The sequence below is a fragment of the Sceloporus undulatus genome, chromosome 2 (assembly GCF_019175285.1).
Source record: "Sceloporus undulatus isolate JIND9_A2432 ecotype Alabama chromosome 2, SceUnd_v1.1, whole genome shotgun sequence".
Taxonomy (NCBI): domain Eukaryota; kingdom Metazoa; phylum Chordata; class Lepidosauria; order Squamata; family Phrynosomatidae; genus Sceloporus; species Sceloporus undulatus.
The window spans coordinates 277,837,209-277,852,094 of record NC_056523.1 but is presented as its reverse complement, the minus strand read 5'-3'; the positions used below and the strand labels follow the sequence as shown (position 1 = coordinate 277,852,094).

The 14,886-nt window shown below is 41.0% G+C and overlaps 1 protein-coding gene across 1 annotated transcript in view; it reads left to right on the top strand.

Annotated features, from left to right (window-relative positions):
- Positions 1–2,548: 2,548 nt before the first annotated feature.
- FAM81B (family with sequence similarity 81 member B) overlaps positions 2,549–14,886 on the top strand; it is a 35,898-nt gene continuing 23,560 nt past the window's right edge. The window contains exons 1-4 of the mRNA XM_042452377.1: positions 2,549–2,677; positions 4,392–4,546; positions 5,636–5,695; positions 13,574–13,832. Of these exons, the coding sequence (XP_042308311.1) occupies positions 5,652–5,695; positions 13,574–13,832 (303 nt within the window). The 5' untranslated portion in view covers positions 2,549–2,677; positions 4,392–4,546; positions 5,636–5,651. The remainder of the gene's footprint in view (positions 2,678–4,391; positions 4,547–5,635; positions 5,696–13,573; positions 13,833–14,886) is intronic.

Below are 14,886 nucleotides of genomic sequence, written 5' to 3'. Positions count from 1 at the left end.
ACAATGTCACGAGTGCGCCATTTGCTCACTCGTGTGTCACAAGCACGGCGCGAAAAGAAGCCGCTTTTTGCGGCTTCTTTTTCCGCCACTGGGAAGCCTCCCCGTTTGGAGGCTGCAGCTTCCTGGTGGTGGAAATGGAGGCAGCGGCATACCACCGCTTTCAGGCGGTCTGTAACGCGCCTTTGAATCCCTACTTGGCCATGGAAACTCACTGGATGATCTTGAGCAAGTCACACTTTCTCAGCTTCAGAGGAAGGCAGTGGGAACTCTTCTCTGAACAAATCTGGTCAGGAAAACTTCATGATAGGTTTGCCTTAGGGTTGTTATCAGTCAGGAACAACTTGAAGGCACACAACAATAATATGAACCCAAAGTAAAAGAGCAGCAAAATAAAAGAGACCTAAGACATAAAGGCACTACAATTATGAGAATGTCCAGAATGATCAAATGGTCTTGACCTAATTGGGGAGGGGGAACATAGGCGCCCTTTGGGGCGGCCTGCACCCGCACCTTTCCCCAATGGATCAGGGCCTCAGCTGCCACAGCGGCAGCCCTGAGGCCCCGATCCGCTGCTTTTCCAGGCCACGGGGAAGCCAAAGGCCTCTTCCCCATGGCCTGGAAAGGGGTGTCCTTGGGGCTTGAAGCCCCAAGGACACCCCCATAGTGGTGGGGAACAAGGCCGCGCCAGCAACAGAAGCGAAGTTTAAAGGCCACACCAGCGACACAAGCAGCAGAAGGAGCTCTGTTTTGGAGCTCCTTCTGGCGTGTTTGGAGGCAGCGTGCATGTGATGCAATCATGGCGCCCCCCCCTGTGTACAGGGTGCCGCCATGATTACGCCCCATCACATGCTAGGTGTGAGGCCGGTATGGACACTGCGTCCTTGGCCAACCCCTAGCACGTGATGGGGGTGCCGTATCAAGCGGTCTAGATACCGCCATAGTGTAGGCACTGTGTATGATGCTTTCTGAAGAAGGCATCCCATGCTGCGAAGTAGCCACCCACCTCAACTCAGTTGGAAGGCACTTGGATGAGGGTCTCATCCTTTGAGAATGGGTGAGAAAATAGATAAAATATAATTCCAACATTTAAAACAACCAGCCTGATTTTTTAGAAGAAGAGAGATTTATTGTTATGACATCCATGCATCTCTTCAGACAGACAAAGACTTTCTCCACAGTACAGCAGAACGAATTTTAACACTCTGCTGCATATATAAAGATTGTATTTTGTCTAGGGATAGGGGAGCTGTCAGTTCTGCTTTCTCACATATTTTTTTTTTAAAAAACCTCAAGATCTTTTTATTTTAAATATCAAGAAATTCTTAAAAAACCAACAGTCTCATTATTGGGGGAAAAACACCTTGAGTCTCATTATTGGGGAAAAGACAGGATATAAATGAACAACAATAACAACTATTAAACAATCCTGCCATGGAAAATGGTAGTTGTAAATATAAGGAGAGGTTGTGGGGGGGAGTTGTATTCATATCTATTATTTCCACAAATGTACATTTCCTATTCTTGCCCTAAAAGACCATAGCTTATATGTGAGAACAATAGGATTAATTAATTAATTATGTATATTCCCACCCTATATCACAAGATCTCAGAGTAACATACCTGTAAAATTGACATGGAGTAAAATAATTTTAAACAATATATATGATAATACACACCAAATGTCTTCCTAAACCCCATCCATTTATTATTACAACCTATTGAGAAAACCTACAGAAAATTAACTATTATGGTCCCGGATAAACAGCAGTGGCAGCTAGTGGCCTCCATTTAGTAATGGGATGGTGAATTCCTTTGGGTTTCATTTTGAACTTTAAAAGAGCTGTCCAAGGTGCTGAACCTATTTTGGGACTGGGCTCTGGGATCAAAATCTGGAGCAGATCCACCATTCCACTGTTCTATCATGAAAGCTTCCAGGTGCTACTGGTTATTGGATACTGATTCACTTAGCTTGTTTCTGGCCCTGGCAGAATCACTCAAAGAAACTTCAGCTGCAAAATTATTAAGCTGCTTCTAGACACTAAGGTTACATCTGCACTGCAGTAATAATACAGCATGACACCACTTTAACTGATATTGCTCAATGCTGTGGAATTCTGGGATTTGTGGTTTTGTGAGATATTTAGCCTTCTCTAGCAGAGAGCTGTGATACCACAACAAACTACAAATCCCAGGATTCCATAGCATTGAGCCATGTCAGTTAAAGTGGTGTCAAACTTCATTATTTCTGCAGTGCAGATGCAGCCCAACATGGCTTATGTATAATGGGTCTTTGGTTTACCTCTTAAACCCACACAGCTGATGTAACAGAGGTTCACATAAACATTCTGGATTTGGATTAATGACACAACATTCTGTTCTGAGAAGGTGAATGAGTTTAATTTTTAAAAAAGGTACGGAATTAACAACAAATATATTAAAACATATGCTCCAGCTCCTAGCTATCCTGCACATTTCTGTGTCTGAAAGGAGGCATTTTAGTTGCCTAGAGACTGAAGTAAACAAAAGTATCTTGGTGACAAGAGTGTTAAGTCTTGTGGAACCAATCTGCTGCACTTCATGACAGATGGGGGGTAAAACGCAACCTTGCAGAACTTGGCTTTTTTGATTTTTCATTTAAAATCAAGTACACTAACTCCTCCAAGAGGTATATAATCAGGTATTGCTAGTTTTTCTTTGATGTTTTTAGCAAGCTACTAGGCAAAACAAAAACAATAAGTAGCAACAGTTGAGATGCATGTTGGGCACCACAGAGATCCAGACTTGGAGTTGGGTTGTTATGTAATTGAGAATATTAATAGAACTGTGTGAAAGTTCTTTAAAAAGAAAAGGCAGAGCAAAGGTATCAGAGTCAAGGTAAATGCTCAGTTTATGGCTCTATTATGATTCTCAAAGAAGAGATGCACTCAAGTGCAGAAGAGGGAATATCATAATCCACAGCCTGAAAAGGCAAAACTGTTGTGCATTACAAGCATATCACACATTATATTGCTTGAATGTGTTTCTGTTCCTCTTGGTCTAGGTTTGTGTTTCATGAAATTATAGCAAAAGTAAGGCAATTAGTTGATTTAATTTCTTTTCTATTGTCTTAACAAACTGAAATTTTTACTTAACCTAAGTGAGATAATGAGTGTCACTGAAAATTGTTGGAATTATATATGTAGTCTTGGTCTTAAGTAGACATTAGGCCTCTCATTGTAAATTACATTTCAACTACATTTTGTACCATTGGTATCAGTATCACATATGTGACAAGTGTTTAAAAATGTATGCTAATTGCTCTGGAGATTGCTGGAATTGCTTGTTGGCAATTGCTATTTTTATCACATACAATGTCATTGTATGTTTGGTTCCCAGGTATTTGGGCCCTAGACCCTCTCTTATTGGACTCAGTTAGGGGGTAAATCTCGGGGCAAGAGGGCTGTCTTGAAAAGAAAGTTAGGTGCTCTTCCAGACTTTAGCAATGAAACATTAATGCATTTTATCTTGTTTCAGATGTTATAAGGGTAGGAAATCACATTGAAAATAAAGGCTTTAATAGACATCCCATTAAGGAGTGTGTATGTATTTTGTGTGAGTGTGGTGCAGGTTTATTAAAATAGCTACATTGAGAGAAAATGCAAAGGACATGAAGGCTTGTAGGAGATTAAATGTAACATGGGCCCATTACAAATGGGCATAAGGTACGGACTGGGTCCGTATTAGGGTTAGAAAGGGGTGTCCCTTCCAGATGCCCCTAACCCTAATACGGACCCAGTCCGTACAAAATGGCGGCACCCATTCCACACGGGGGCCACCATTGCTACGTCACCACCGTGTCACCTCCAAACGAGGTGGCACGGTTGTGATGTACTGGTGCCACGCCAAGGCGCATAGAGCGCCCTTTCCGCAGCACCAGAAGGATTTGCGTCGCTGGTGCAGCCTTTAGACGGCTGCACCAGTGACGCAAGGGAGAAAGGGGCCGAGTGGCCCCTTTCTCTGCGTCCCTGCCGCCGTCGGGCATGAAGCCTCAAGGACACCCCTTTCCAGGCTGCGGGGAAGCAGCCTTTTGCCGCTTCCCCGCAGCCTGGAAAGCAGCGGATCGGGGCATCAGAGGCTGCCATTCTGGCAGCTGAGGCCCCAATCCGGCGGGGAAAGGGCCGGTTACAGGCTGCCCCAAACGGGCGGTCTGTAACCCGCCTAAGCCCATGAGAAAACTATGCCAGTATTGAACCTCAAAGCAGCCTCTTTATGTGCTGTACACATAAACATGCAGTGAGGAGTGTCAGATATCTAATAGTATTGTTAAAAATCAGATCTGATTCTCCATCTTGTAAGTTAAAGATAACCATACTACTATTTTGTGTTTGTTTTTTGTTTTTTTAAAAAACAAGTTCTACATACTGTTAAGAACCCTGGATATGGAATGGTGACCTCATGGCATCACCTTGAAAACAGTGATATAAGTTCTAAGCATATTTCAAAGATGGATAACAACCTGAGCACATAAGTACAAAACTGTGTGTATACTACATCTCTTTGGTCTGAGGTAAGACAGACTAATTAAACTATTTTCTTACTTTGGTTTTCCATCCTCATGATACTAATTGCATTTTAAAAATTGTCATGTTCATTATTTTAAACTGGGATGGGCAACTGTGGCCCTGCAACTGCAGCTCCCATTGTTTCTCTCCATTGCCTATACTGACTAGGGCTTATGTGAGCTGTAGGCCATAAACATTTAGAAGGTTTGAGTTGCAAACCCATTTTAAACTCTTCGACAAGTATCTCTATAGAATACCTATGGAAAAAATGTAAAGGGAGTGTGGAACACTGGATTATGGTCTTATTTTCCACTATCTTTTTGTAGTTATCCATATCGCATCAATAATTGTCATAGTTTGATAACCAAAATACTGATAATAGTTCCATTAGAGCACCACCTACATAGATGGCAATATATAAATAAACAATAAAATGATAAGACAGTGTTCTAGATAGAGTTCTTCAGTCTGCTGCCTTCCAGTGTTGGGAGTACAAATCTCACCTGTGTTCAAAGTACAGATCTCATTATCCCCAGCTAGCATGGGAAATAAAAGGCACATCTACAGGGCACCAGACTGGGGAAGGGTATTCAAGGACAATGGCCCTCATTATTTCATTTCATTTCATTTGTATGCCACCTTCATCCCAGGAGGGACCCAGGGCAGCTCACATATTAGTCCTCCAGAAGTTTTGGACTCCAGCTCTTAAAATCCAAGCTGGCTGTGACTTCTGAGAGTTGAAGCTGAAGTCAAAAAGCCCATGCATGAAAGTTTGAGAACCTCATATCTATGGCATAGTATCATGCTCCCTGTTCAGAAAGCATACTGTTTAAGGCATGTAACTTGTTGTGATTTACTAGATGATTCATTTCCTACCACCATATTAGCAGATGCCATACACAAGCAATAACAACATCTTTCTATGTGGTGTTCGTTATATGTAAAAGATTTAGTTTTCTTTAAAGTTGATATATGGTCAGAAAGCCATTCAGTAATGTGAAGGCATGATACAGTAAGTTGTCTGCAGGTGGTTTATTATGGTTTCCTTAAACCCAAAGCCTTTGATTAATAATATTTTCTGGCCCTTCTTCCAGAGTACTTCAGAAAAAGATGTCAGCAGAGAACAATACAGAGCTGGTTAAACACCTTGACAAGTAAGTCAGATATTCCTTAGCTTTTCAGTTAGCAGGGTGTAGAATTCATCTGACAGAAAATGTAACCCAGGCTGACTTTGTTGCAGTGACCACTGTTACAGGGAATGCATTTGCCAGGGCTATGGGCTATTTATTTAAACAGTTGTGCTCAAATAACCATTTCAGTTTTCTCCAGGGTGTGATCCATAACCAGCAACAAAGAAAGTTCCATCTGCCATGCCATCAGGTGGTCAGGTTCTTGGCAGACCATGCATACAAACCTATAATTCAGTTCTTATAAACAACTATGAAGTTGCCCCAGGTATGCTTTTTTCTTACCCGAGGTTCACCAGTCAATCCAACCCCCCCCCCCCAACACACACACATATCTGCAGTGTGCTTAATACCCCATGCTTAACAAGTTCCGGCATATTGGGAAGGAAATTCCACAAGGGCCTTTTCCAATCTCTGGCAGAAAATAAGAAATATTTTTCTGCCCTTTCATTACACCCAAACTCTGCTGCCTGAGGTGCTTACTTCAGTCTGCCTAATGTTAAGGCCAGACCTAAAATTTATGCATCATATCTGGCATCTTTAAAGGACTGTTTTCATTTCACCTCCAGACTTGGGTTGGGGAGGGCATTATGCATTTGGTCTCCCCTTTCCCATTTGACCGTTTTCCAAAAGGCACATTCCAGTCCTTCCATTGACTGTCTTGACCCTCTTAATAGCCTTTCTGAACTTTCTCACATTTACTTTTCTAGGCAACATTGCAATGCAACAAGCCTTCAGTGGTCTCCTAGAATCATAGAACTGTAGAGTTGGAAGAGACCACAAGTGTCCTGTTTACCTCCACTGAAGGCACCACAGCAGGGGAATAGGCAAAGGAGTAGCCCAGAGTCCAATCCAAGGGTCACATAATACCAGTCAGTCAGTCACAGCAAAGGGCAGAGGCAAGAGTGTAGTTACAAGGCAACTTGAATCCAAGAGCAAGGAATACAGGAACAACAAGGCTGAAAGACTGGTTGTTGACTGCAAAGAATGTTTGCAGCTGGAGGGCTTTTTAAAGGCCTCAGCTTCTCTCACTTGAAACCTATTAGCTCTCCTCTTAGCTTCTATCCTGGAAGATCGCCTTACAGACTCCTTGACCTGTCTTCTCTGCACAGAGCCTAGCACCTGCAGCCTAGAGTCCATAGAGTCTGTTTCTCTCTCTGCAGCTTCTTGAGCAGTAGCTTCCTGAGCCTCCTGTAAGACTGCTGAACCAGGCAGCCCAGATCTGCCCCTGCCTCAGTCTCCTCCATTTCTTCAGAGTCTGCATCTTCTGACTGTGTCTCTAAGTCAGGCCCAGGGCAGCCCATGATAACAAGGGCCATCCAGTCCAACCCCTGCCATGTAGGAACTCTCAATCAAAGCATCCCCGACAGATGGCCATCCAGTCTCATGTTTACATTGCAATAAATATTTATTTTTTCAGAAGATAGTTAATATGTAAATTTTTAATGTTCTTTTTTAGGCAATTTCTTTTTTCTCAAAACTCCATCAGTGCAAAAATAGTTTCTAAATGTTCATAGACTCTCTGTTTAATGCTCTGCTGTAGAATCTTTCCTGGTATAGATGTCAGACTAACTGGCCTGTAATTGTTGGGATCCTCCCCCCCCCCCCCCTTTTTGAAGATGGGGACAACATTTCCCCTCCTCCATTCTCTTGGGACTTCTCCTGTTTTCTGGGAGTTCTCAAAGATTATTGCCAATGGCTCTGAGATTACATTTGCCAGTTCTTTTAATACCCTTGGATGTAGTTCATCTGGTCCTGGAGACTAAAATTCATTAGATTAAGCAGACATTTCTGTACTTTACTTATTCTGTACTGCATTTCCCCTATTGTGTCCTCTGCTCCATTTTCCTCAGTCTCAGCACCCTTTTCCTTTTGTGAGAAGACTGAGGCAATGAAGGTGTTGAGTAGTTCTGTCTTTTCTCTGTCCCTTGTTAGCATTTCATCATCTTCTCCATGCAGTAAACCTATCATTTCCTTCTTCTTCCTTTTCCTACAGACATATCCCCAAAAGCACTTTTTATTGTTCTTAATCTCTGTAGCAAGCCTGAGATCATTCTGTGCTTTAGCTTTTCTGACTTTACCCCTACATGTGCTAGCAATTTGTTTGAATTCCTCTTTGGTGATTTTCCCCCTTTTCCATTTCTTAGACATCTCTCATTTAAAACTCAGTTCAGTTGAAAGTTCTTTAGTCATCCATCCCAGTTTCTTGAGGCACCTTCCATTTTTCCTCCTCTTTGGAACAGTTTGAGATTGTGCCTTCAGTATCTCCCTTTTGAGAAATTCCCATCCATTCTGAACTCCCTTTTCTTTTAGTATTCCTGACTACAGGATCACCTCCAGTATTTCCCTAAGTTTACTGCAGTCAGCACTCCTAAAATCTAGAATGTTTGTCTGACTATGCCTGGCTTCTCCTTTCCATTTTATAACAAACTCCAGGAGAACATGGTCACTTCCACCTAATGATCCCACCATTTGCACCCCATTAACCAAGTCATCCTTGTTGGTTAGGATCAGATCTAAAATAGCTGACTCCCTTGTTGCCTCTTCCACCTTTTGGACAATGAAATTGTCTTGCAGGCAAGTGAGGAATTTGCTAGACCTTGAGGTTTTGGCAGAGTTTGGCTTCCAACAAATATCAGGATCTCTCTGCAACTCTTTTGGCAAGTAGTGAAAGGTCAGGAAACCATGCCCTATGAGGACCAACTTAGGGAGATGGGTATATTTAGCCTAGAAAGAGAAGGTTAGGGGGTGACATGTTAGCCATGTTTCAATATTTGAAAGAATGTCATGATTTGAGAGTTGGAGTATGACTCTGGAGATCAGGGTTTGATCCCCAGCTTTGCCAACCCACTGGATAACCTTGGGCAGGTCCCATGTTCTCAGCCTCAGGGGAAGGCAAAAGTAGATCTCCTCTGAACAAATCTTGCCAAGAAAATCCCATGACTGATTTGTCTTAGGGTCGCCATAAGTTGGAAATGACTTGATGGCACACAACATAAACATACATATTGAGGATGGAGCAGGCTTGTTTTCAGCCACTCCAGAGACTAGGAGACAGAGTAATGGATTCAAGCTACAGGAAAAGAGATTGCATCTAAATATTAGGAAGAACTTCCTGGCAGTAAGAGCTGTTTGACAATGGAATACAATGCCTCTGAGTATAGTAGAGTCTCCTTTTTGAAGGTTTTTAAACAGAGACTGGATGACCATCTGTCAGAAGTGCTTTGATTGTGTATTCTTCCATGGCAGGGATTGAACTGTATGGCCTTTGTGGTCTCTTTCAGCTCTATGATTCTATGTTTATATAATTCTATGAGTATGACATAGTCTTCAGAAATAAGGTTTAGTGCTTGAATGTGTCTGATTAAAATTTGATTTTTTTTCACACAAAAAATGCATCACACAGCTTTTAAGACCATCCTTGTAGAATTATGCTACCAGAAGATATTAATCGTAGCATGGTTCCAAATAGATAGCATTGAGAACAAGAAAAAAAAAAAGCAGAGCTGTGGTAAAAGGTACAGACTTAATTTTTTTTCCTGGAGGTCCCTTTTCAGGCTGTAAGGTTGTTACAGCAGGTTATCATTTACATTTTCCTTGGGCAGAGATTTCACAAGGTCAACAAGCATAAATGATTTATCCTCTACTGTATGAATTCATTTTGACTGATGCCCTCACACTTTTCCCAAGGGAGTGTAATTAGTACAGTCAAGCAAAAGCAAGAGTGTCTTGTGACAGCTTATAGACCAACCAATTTACTATGGCAGAAGCTTTTGTGGAAGCAGATGCCATAATAAAATGGTTAATCTTTAAGGTGCTGCAACAGTATTGGGTTTCTTTGTGGCAACCTTGTGGAGATTTTTACAAGTGGACAATAAAAATCAAGGAAATTTTTTAAAGCAAATAAAGGATTTGCCAGCCTGGATGTGTTGAGGCTACAGTGTTTCTGATAAGATGAGAATCTAATAAAGTTGCTGTTTGCAGGAGGCAGCTCACCTTTCCAGATGTTGAAGGCAATTAATTTGCCTTTACTTCCCGCTGCTCTGGCAGAAAAGCAGCACTAGAAAAGATATATATATATATATATCAGTTTGACAGATTTTCAGATCTCATATCCCTCATTCCCAGGATCTTGGGTATGATGTACACATGACATGCATGTAGGCCCAACTCAGTTTAACAGCTCTGTTTGTTGCCTCTAACACACATAAATGAATCAGCATCATAAATAATTTGTCTTATGGCACTCCAACTGCATTGGGACATGCTGGGATGAAATTATATGAGCCATATAGTTTCCAGCCATATTAAGGGCTTGGAGCTTTGGAGCCATGTGTTCATTCAATGTGATGTTAGGATCAGGGCCCCTGAAAAATTAATGTGATTTGGCACTGTTCTGCCAGCCTGACATCATGCTCACAGACAGACAGGCTATTGCGGAAGGGCACATTTTATTAGGGCTGTTAATATTCATTGTTTCACTTTCAGATCCAGACACACACATTATGAGTGTTTTATCATATTCTGCTAATAAACCATCAAGCCACTGTGGTTTATTTTTCTTTGGAGAGAGAACATTTAATTGCTGAAATGACTATTCAGAAAATCTTTTTGTCTAGTTGAAGTTATTTTCAGAAGGGGATTTCATTCCAATTTTCAGGCAAATTGTTGTTTTAAAAAGTCTAATATATGATATAGTTTAATCAAAAGCCCCAATCTTTATCATTTATCTTTGCTCTTTTCTCCAGCAAGATGTAGCCCTCTTTTTTCATGGGCATCATTTACCATCCTCTTAAAATGATAAAAAAAGTAGTGCAATTAAAACAGTGCATCATCTCTGGTCCCCCTTTGGGGATTCCCCCCAAAAAATCCTCAGCAGTGGGGAGGTTAAGATTTCCCAAAGGAATATCTGTGTTTTCTGCAGTGTACGTTCTTGATACCCTTTCCAGATTTTTCCTGGTTATTTTTTAATATAAATGATTTGCTGTTATAGTGCAGGGGTAGGCAACCTGCGGCCCGCGGGCCAGATGTGGCCCGGCAAGGCCTTGAGACCGGCCCCAGCCCGGTCCTGCCACCGATTGCCGCTGGGGCCTTTGGGGGGCAATTGTCTATAGAAGCCTCAGAAACATGCATTTATATTAACATTTTTTTAAAAATCAGCAATTTTTTCGTGTGTCCTCCATTTTTTTAAAAAAGTGTCTTCCATTTGAAAAGTTTGTCCTACATTTGTCCTGGTTTATTTATATATTTAATTTTTTAAAAAATTATTTAATTATTTTTTTGGGGGGGGGCTTCGGCCCCCCAGTTGTCTAAGGAACAGCAACCCGGCCCCCGGCTCAAAAAGGTTGCCTACCCCTGTTATAGTGCAATAACACTGCTGTACTGAACTGTCATTGAAAGTCACTATTCAGATGGTTTACTGCATGAAGATGTTTTCCAAAGATTTCACCAGTGTGAAGTCGAAGGCTTTCATGGCCAGCATCCATGGATTTTTGTGGGTTTTTCAGGCTATGTGGCCATGTTCTAGAAAATTTTCTTCCTGACGTTTCGCCAGCATCTGTGACTGGCACCTTCAGAAAAATCTCAGATTTCACCACTGTTTTCCTGTGGTATCACATACCACAATGTAACTACCACAGCTTTACTTTTTAAAAATTATTTTACTTTTAAAGTAATAGTCATTATGTCATGCTGTAATGGCATTATTACAGCTTAATGAGTACAAGTAAAGCAATTACTGAAACAACTGACTAGTGTGATAAGCACATTTGATGTCAAAAATGGCAGGGGATGGCGTGATCTATTTCTCTTTTTGTGCCACCTCTTGCGACGATAGATTTCAGCAGTGATGGGTGTGCCGTAATAATGATGTGCCATCATTATTATAGTTTTACGTTTTTTAAAAAAATGTGATTGGCAAACCATTCACAAAGCATTTGTCAGGACAAATGAGGTGTGAATGAACTAGGTCCCACTTCATTAGCTCCCTGTGGAAAGATACTTTTTAATGATATGTTGAATATAACATATAAACAACAAATGAACAATTCTGCACTCCATATTGAAAATTCATTCATGTACCACAGAAAGAAAAAATAATGCATAGCTAATGAAATTGTAGTTGCTAAGTGAACAGTGAAACAAAAAAGGTAAGACCTAATAACCAAATCTCACTAATTTTTGAAAACTTCTTTCAGACTCTTGATACAGTCCTTAATGGGTATATCCATTTGTCTGCTCTGAACATTTATTTCTACATTATGTTTATTAATTTTTAAATTTGTATTCTCTTTTCACACTATTTACAGGGCATACTTCTTAGAAATATGTTACTATCAAGGGATGGAGGATGAAAACACATGAAGCAGTGTTATACTATGTCAGATTAAGAGTCTGTGTACCTCAATATCATCTACATCAGGAGTGATAATTATATAGCACCCCAGATGTTGTTGCACTGCAATTCCCAGCAGTGCAACAAGTGGCCTGGGAGTTGCAGTTCAACAATATCTGGATGGCTGCACAATGCCAACCTGTGCACTATTCACTGGCAGTGTTTTTACAGGGTTTGAGGTGGCAGACCTTATCCTCTCTACCTGGGAATAGTGGGCAATGAACCATCTTCATCAAAGCACACATGCACTATCACTAACCCATGACTCTTGGTTCATGCTAAACTGTAATTAAATCTTTTTAGTTCTGTAACTAGTAAAAGAGTATTGTATAGCTAACAACAATGCTTTGTTTAATCAGAGTGCTACAAACAGTGTTTTATTTGTGAAACAGAGTTCCCCACATCTTTCTTCCTGTATCCTGTTATAACTCTGAAAAGGTGTTATCGAGGACCAGGGGATACTCTTGAATACCAGGAGATGTGACACAGAGTCTGAACCTGAGTGGCAGGTGGTAGCGGCAATGAATTAATTGTGATGGCCTTTAACTGCATGAGCAGAAGTACCTTCCACTATCCATGACAGCAACTGTTCTAATTTTTTCCCCCAGCGGACAGTGTACTTTACCTGAAGGGCCAGATGCCTGCTTAGCTTAGAGCTTGTACAGTAGTATATTTAGATCTCGTGTTAATTCAAGAGGAGATAGGCCTTTCAATTTAAACAGTCTCTTATGTATTACTACTATGAGAAAAGAACACACCATGAATTGGGACAAATTTTTAGCACCATTCCCACATAGACATAGGTTCTTTGTAATACCATGGTTCATTTTAATATATTTCTATCTAAAGTTGCTCTTGAATCACATTCGTGCTTCTCAGAAAAATACAGACCAGTGAATAATCTCCAACTGGGAAAATAGCAATTTGAAAAGTTTCTGATATGTCTTTAAAAATGCCATTTCCAGCAACCCTGAGCTGCATCATATGTCACAGCAAGAGCTATTCAGCATTTTTGACAGAGATAGATGTATCAAGGATATCCATCATGTTTCAGTTATGAACAGTTTTTTAGATTGTTCCATCAATAAAGGTTTGCATTGACAAAATAAATCTCCAGAAAGAAGCACAGGGTATGTAAATGTGCAATGTGATTCAGACTTGACAGTCATTTTCATTCTGGTTATAAGAAGTTACATGATTCTAGTTATTCCAAGATTTGTAGCTAATCATTTCATTATTTGGGTAGGATTCTATTTATTCTAACTGATACCTAAAAGTCAGTTGGAGGAATTGCACTCCAGTTTCCAACTTAATAGATAAATTAATCAATTTCCAATGTAAAATGTAACTTAACTGATTTGAACTATTTTGTTCCTGTATCTGGACATGGTAGTATATGGTTTACCTGTAAGTCTGTATCATTTAAACCTATATGGTTCCTTATTGGACAGGATTCCCAGCCAGCCTTTCCTGCCTCCAATTCCCAGCGTTTCTGGAAGCAGAGTGAATGCCCTTGAAGACCGGATGTCCAACCAGGAAAGGACCACCACTGTTCTTCTAGATCAGGCCTTCCGAATCAAAGATGGCATTGTTTCTTACCTTCAGGGAAATAAAGGCTTTTATCAAGGAGAGACAGCAGCACGCCAGCTACTGGAGAACCACATACATACTATCACAAGCATAGTTAAAAAGCTGAGCCATGATATAGAGGTACTATTTCAGTGTTTGGTATTGCAGGCAATTTGTTAAACCTCTAGTTCATTCAGCGGGAATGTCTTTTCCAGCTCCAGTTAGGTTTGCTTAATATTAAGTTACTTATAAAATATGTATAGCTTTGATCTCCCCAGGAGGCAGCAAGTCTAGCCAGCTAGCTGTCAGCATCTGCCTTATGTCCTGAATGCAAAGTACCTGGAGGTCTCACCTTTGGGACAGGCAAATCTTCGAAGGATGGATTCTGACTTGTAGCACAGATGTGTCTCCCTACCCCCACCCCAAATTAACAACAGCATCAGAGATGTGGGTTAGAATAACCTGACTCATGCATAACTTGTGCCTGAACCTTCTGTAGGTTACAGATGTGTTCAGAAATGGTACATGCAGGCTTCACTACCCACAAACTTGTTTAGCTCAAGGGCATTTTTAGTTGACAATCAAGAAATTGAATTTTGAATCCATTTTCTTTGTCCTCAGGATACAAGGAGCTATGCTCTGAAAGTGTAACTATCTTTCAAAAACTATGTAGGTGATAATTCTCCTGTCAAAGCAAACATGAAGGCAAACGTATATTCCCAACAGTAAATCTGTTTTTTTCTCTGATAAAGGGATTTCCTCAGAAACAATCACTTGAGCAATCAGATTTGTAAATCATGTGAGCGCCTGACCTCTAATCACAAAATAAAGCATGCTAAGTTTATAATATGTAGGTGAGGAAAATCATGTGCTATGACACGCACAGGTCTTTCCCTACCTGAGATGGATAAAACAGAGGAGAGAACTCTAGAAGCTGAGAATGGCGGGATATAGACCGCCAGAAAGAGGCATCCGGGAGCCGCCTCTCTTTTCTGTGTAGCCACATGCAGCAACCAAAATGTGCAGCGCGGCTACATGGAAAGAAAAGGAGCGCTGAAAAGTGGCTCCTTTTAGCGCCACTGCAAACTGCCTGCGGCAGCACGAGCACATCACTGCCACACATGCCCATCTGGACAATGACATCCTGGTGATGTCCTAGGATTGTGGAGCGTCAGGAAATGGTGCCCTAAGACAA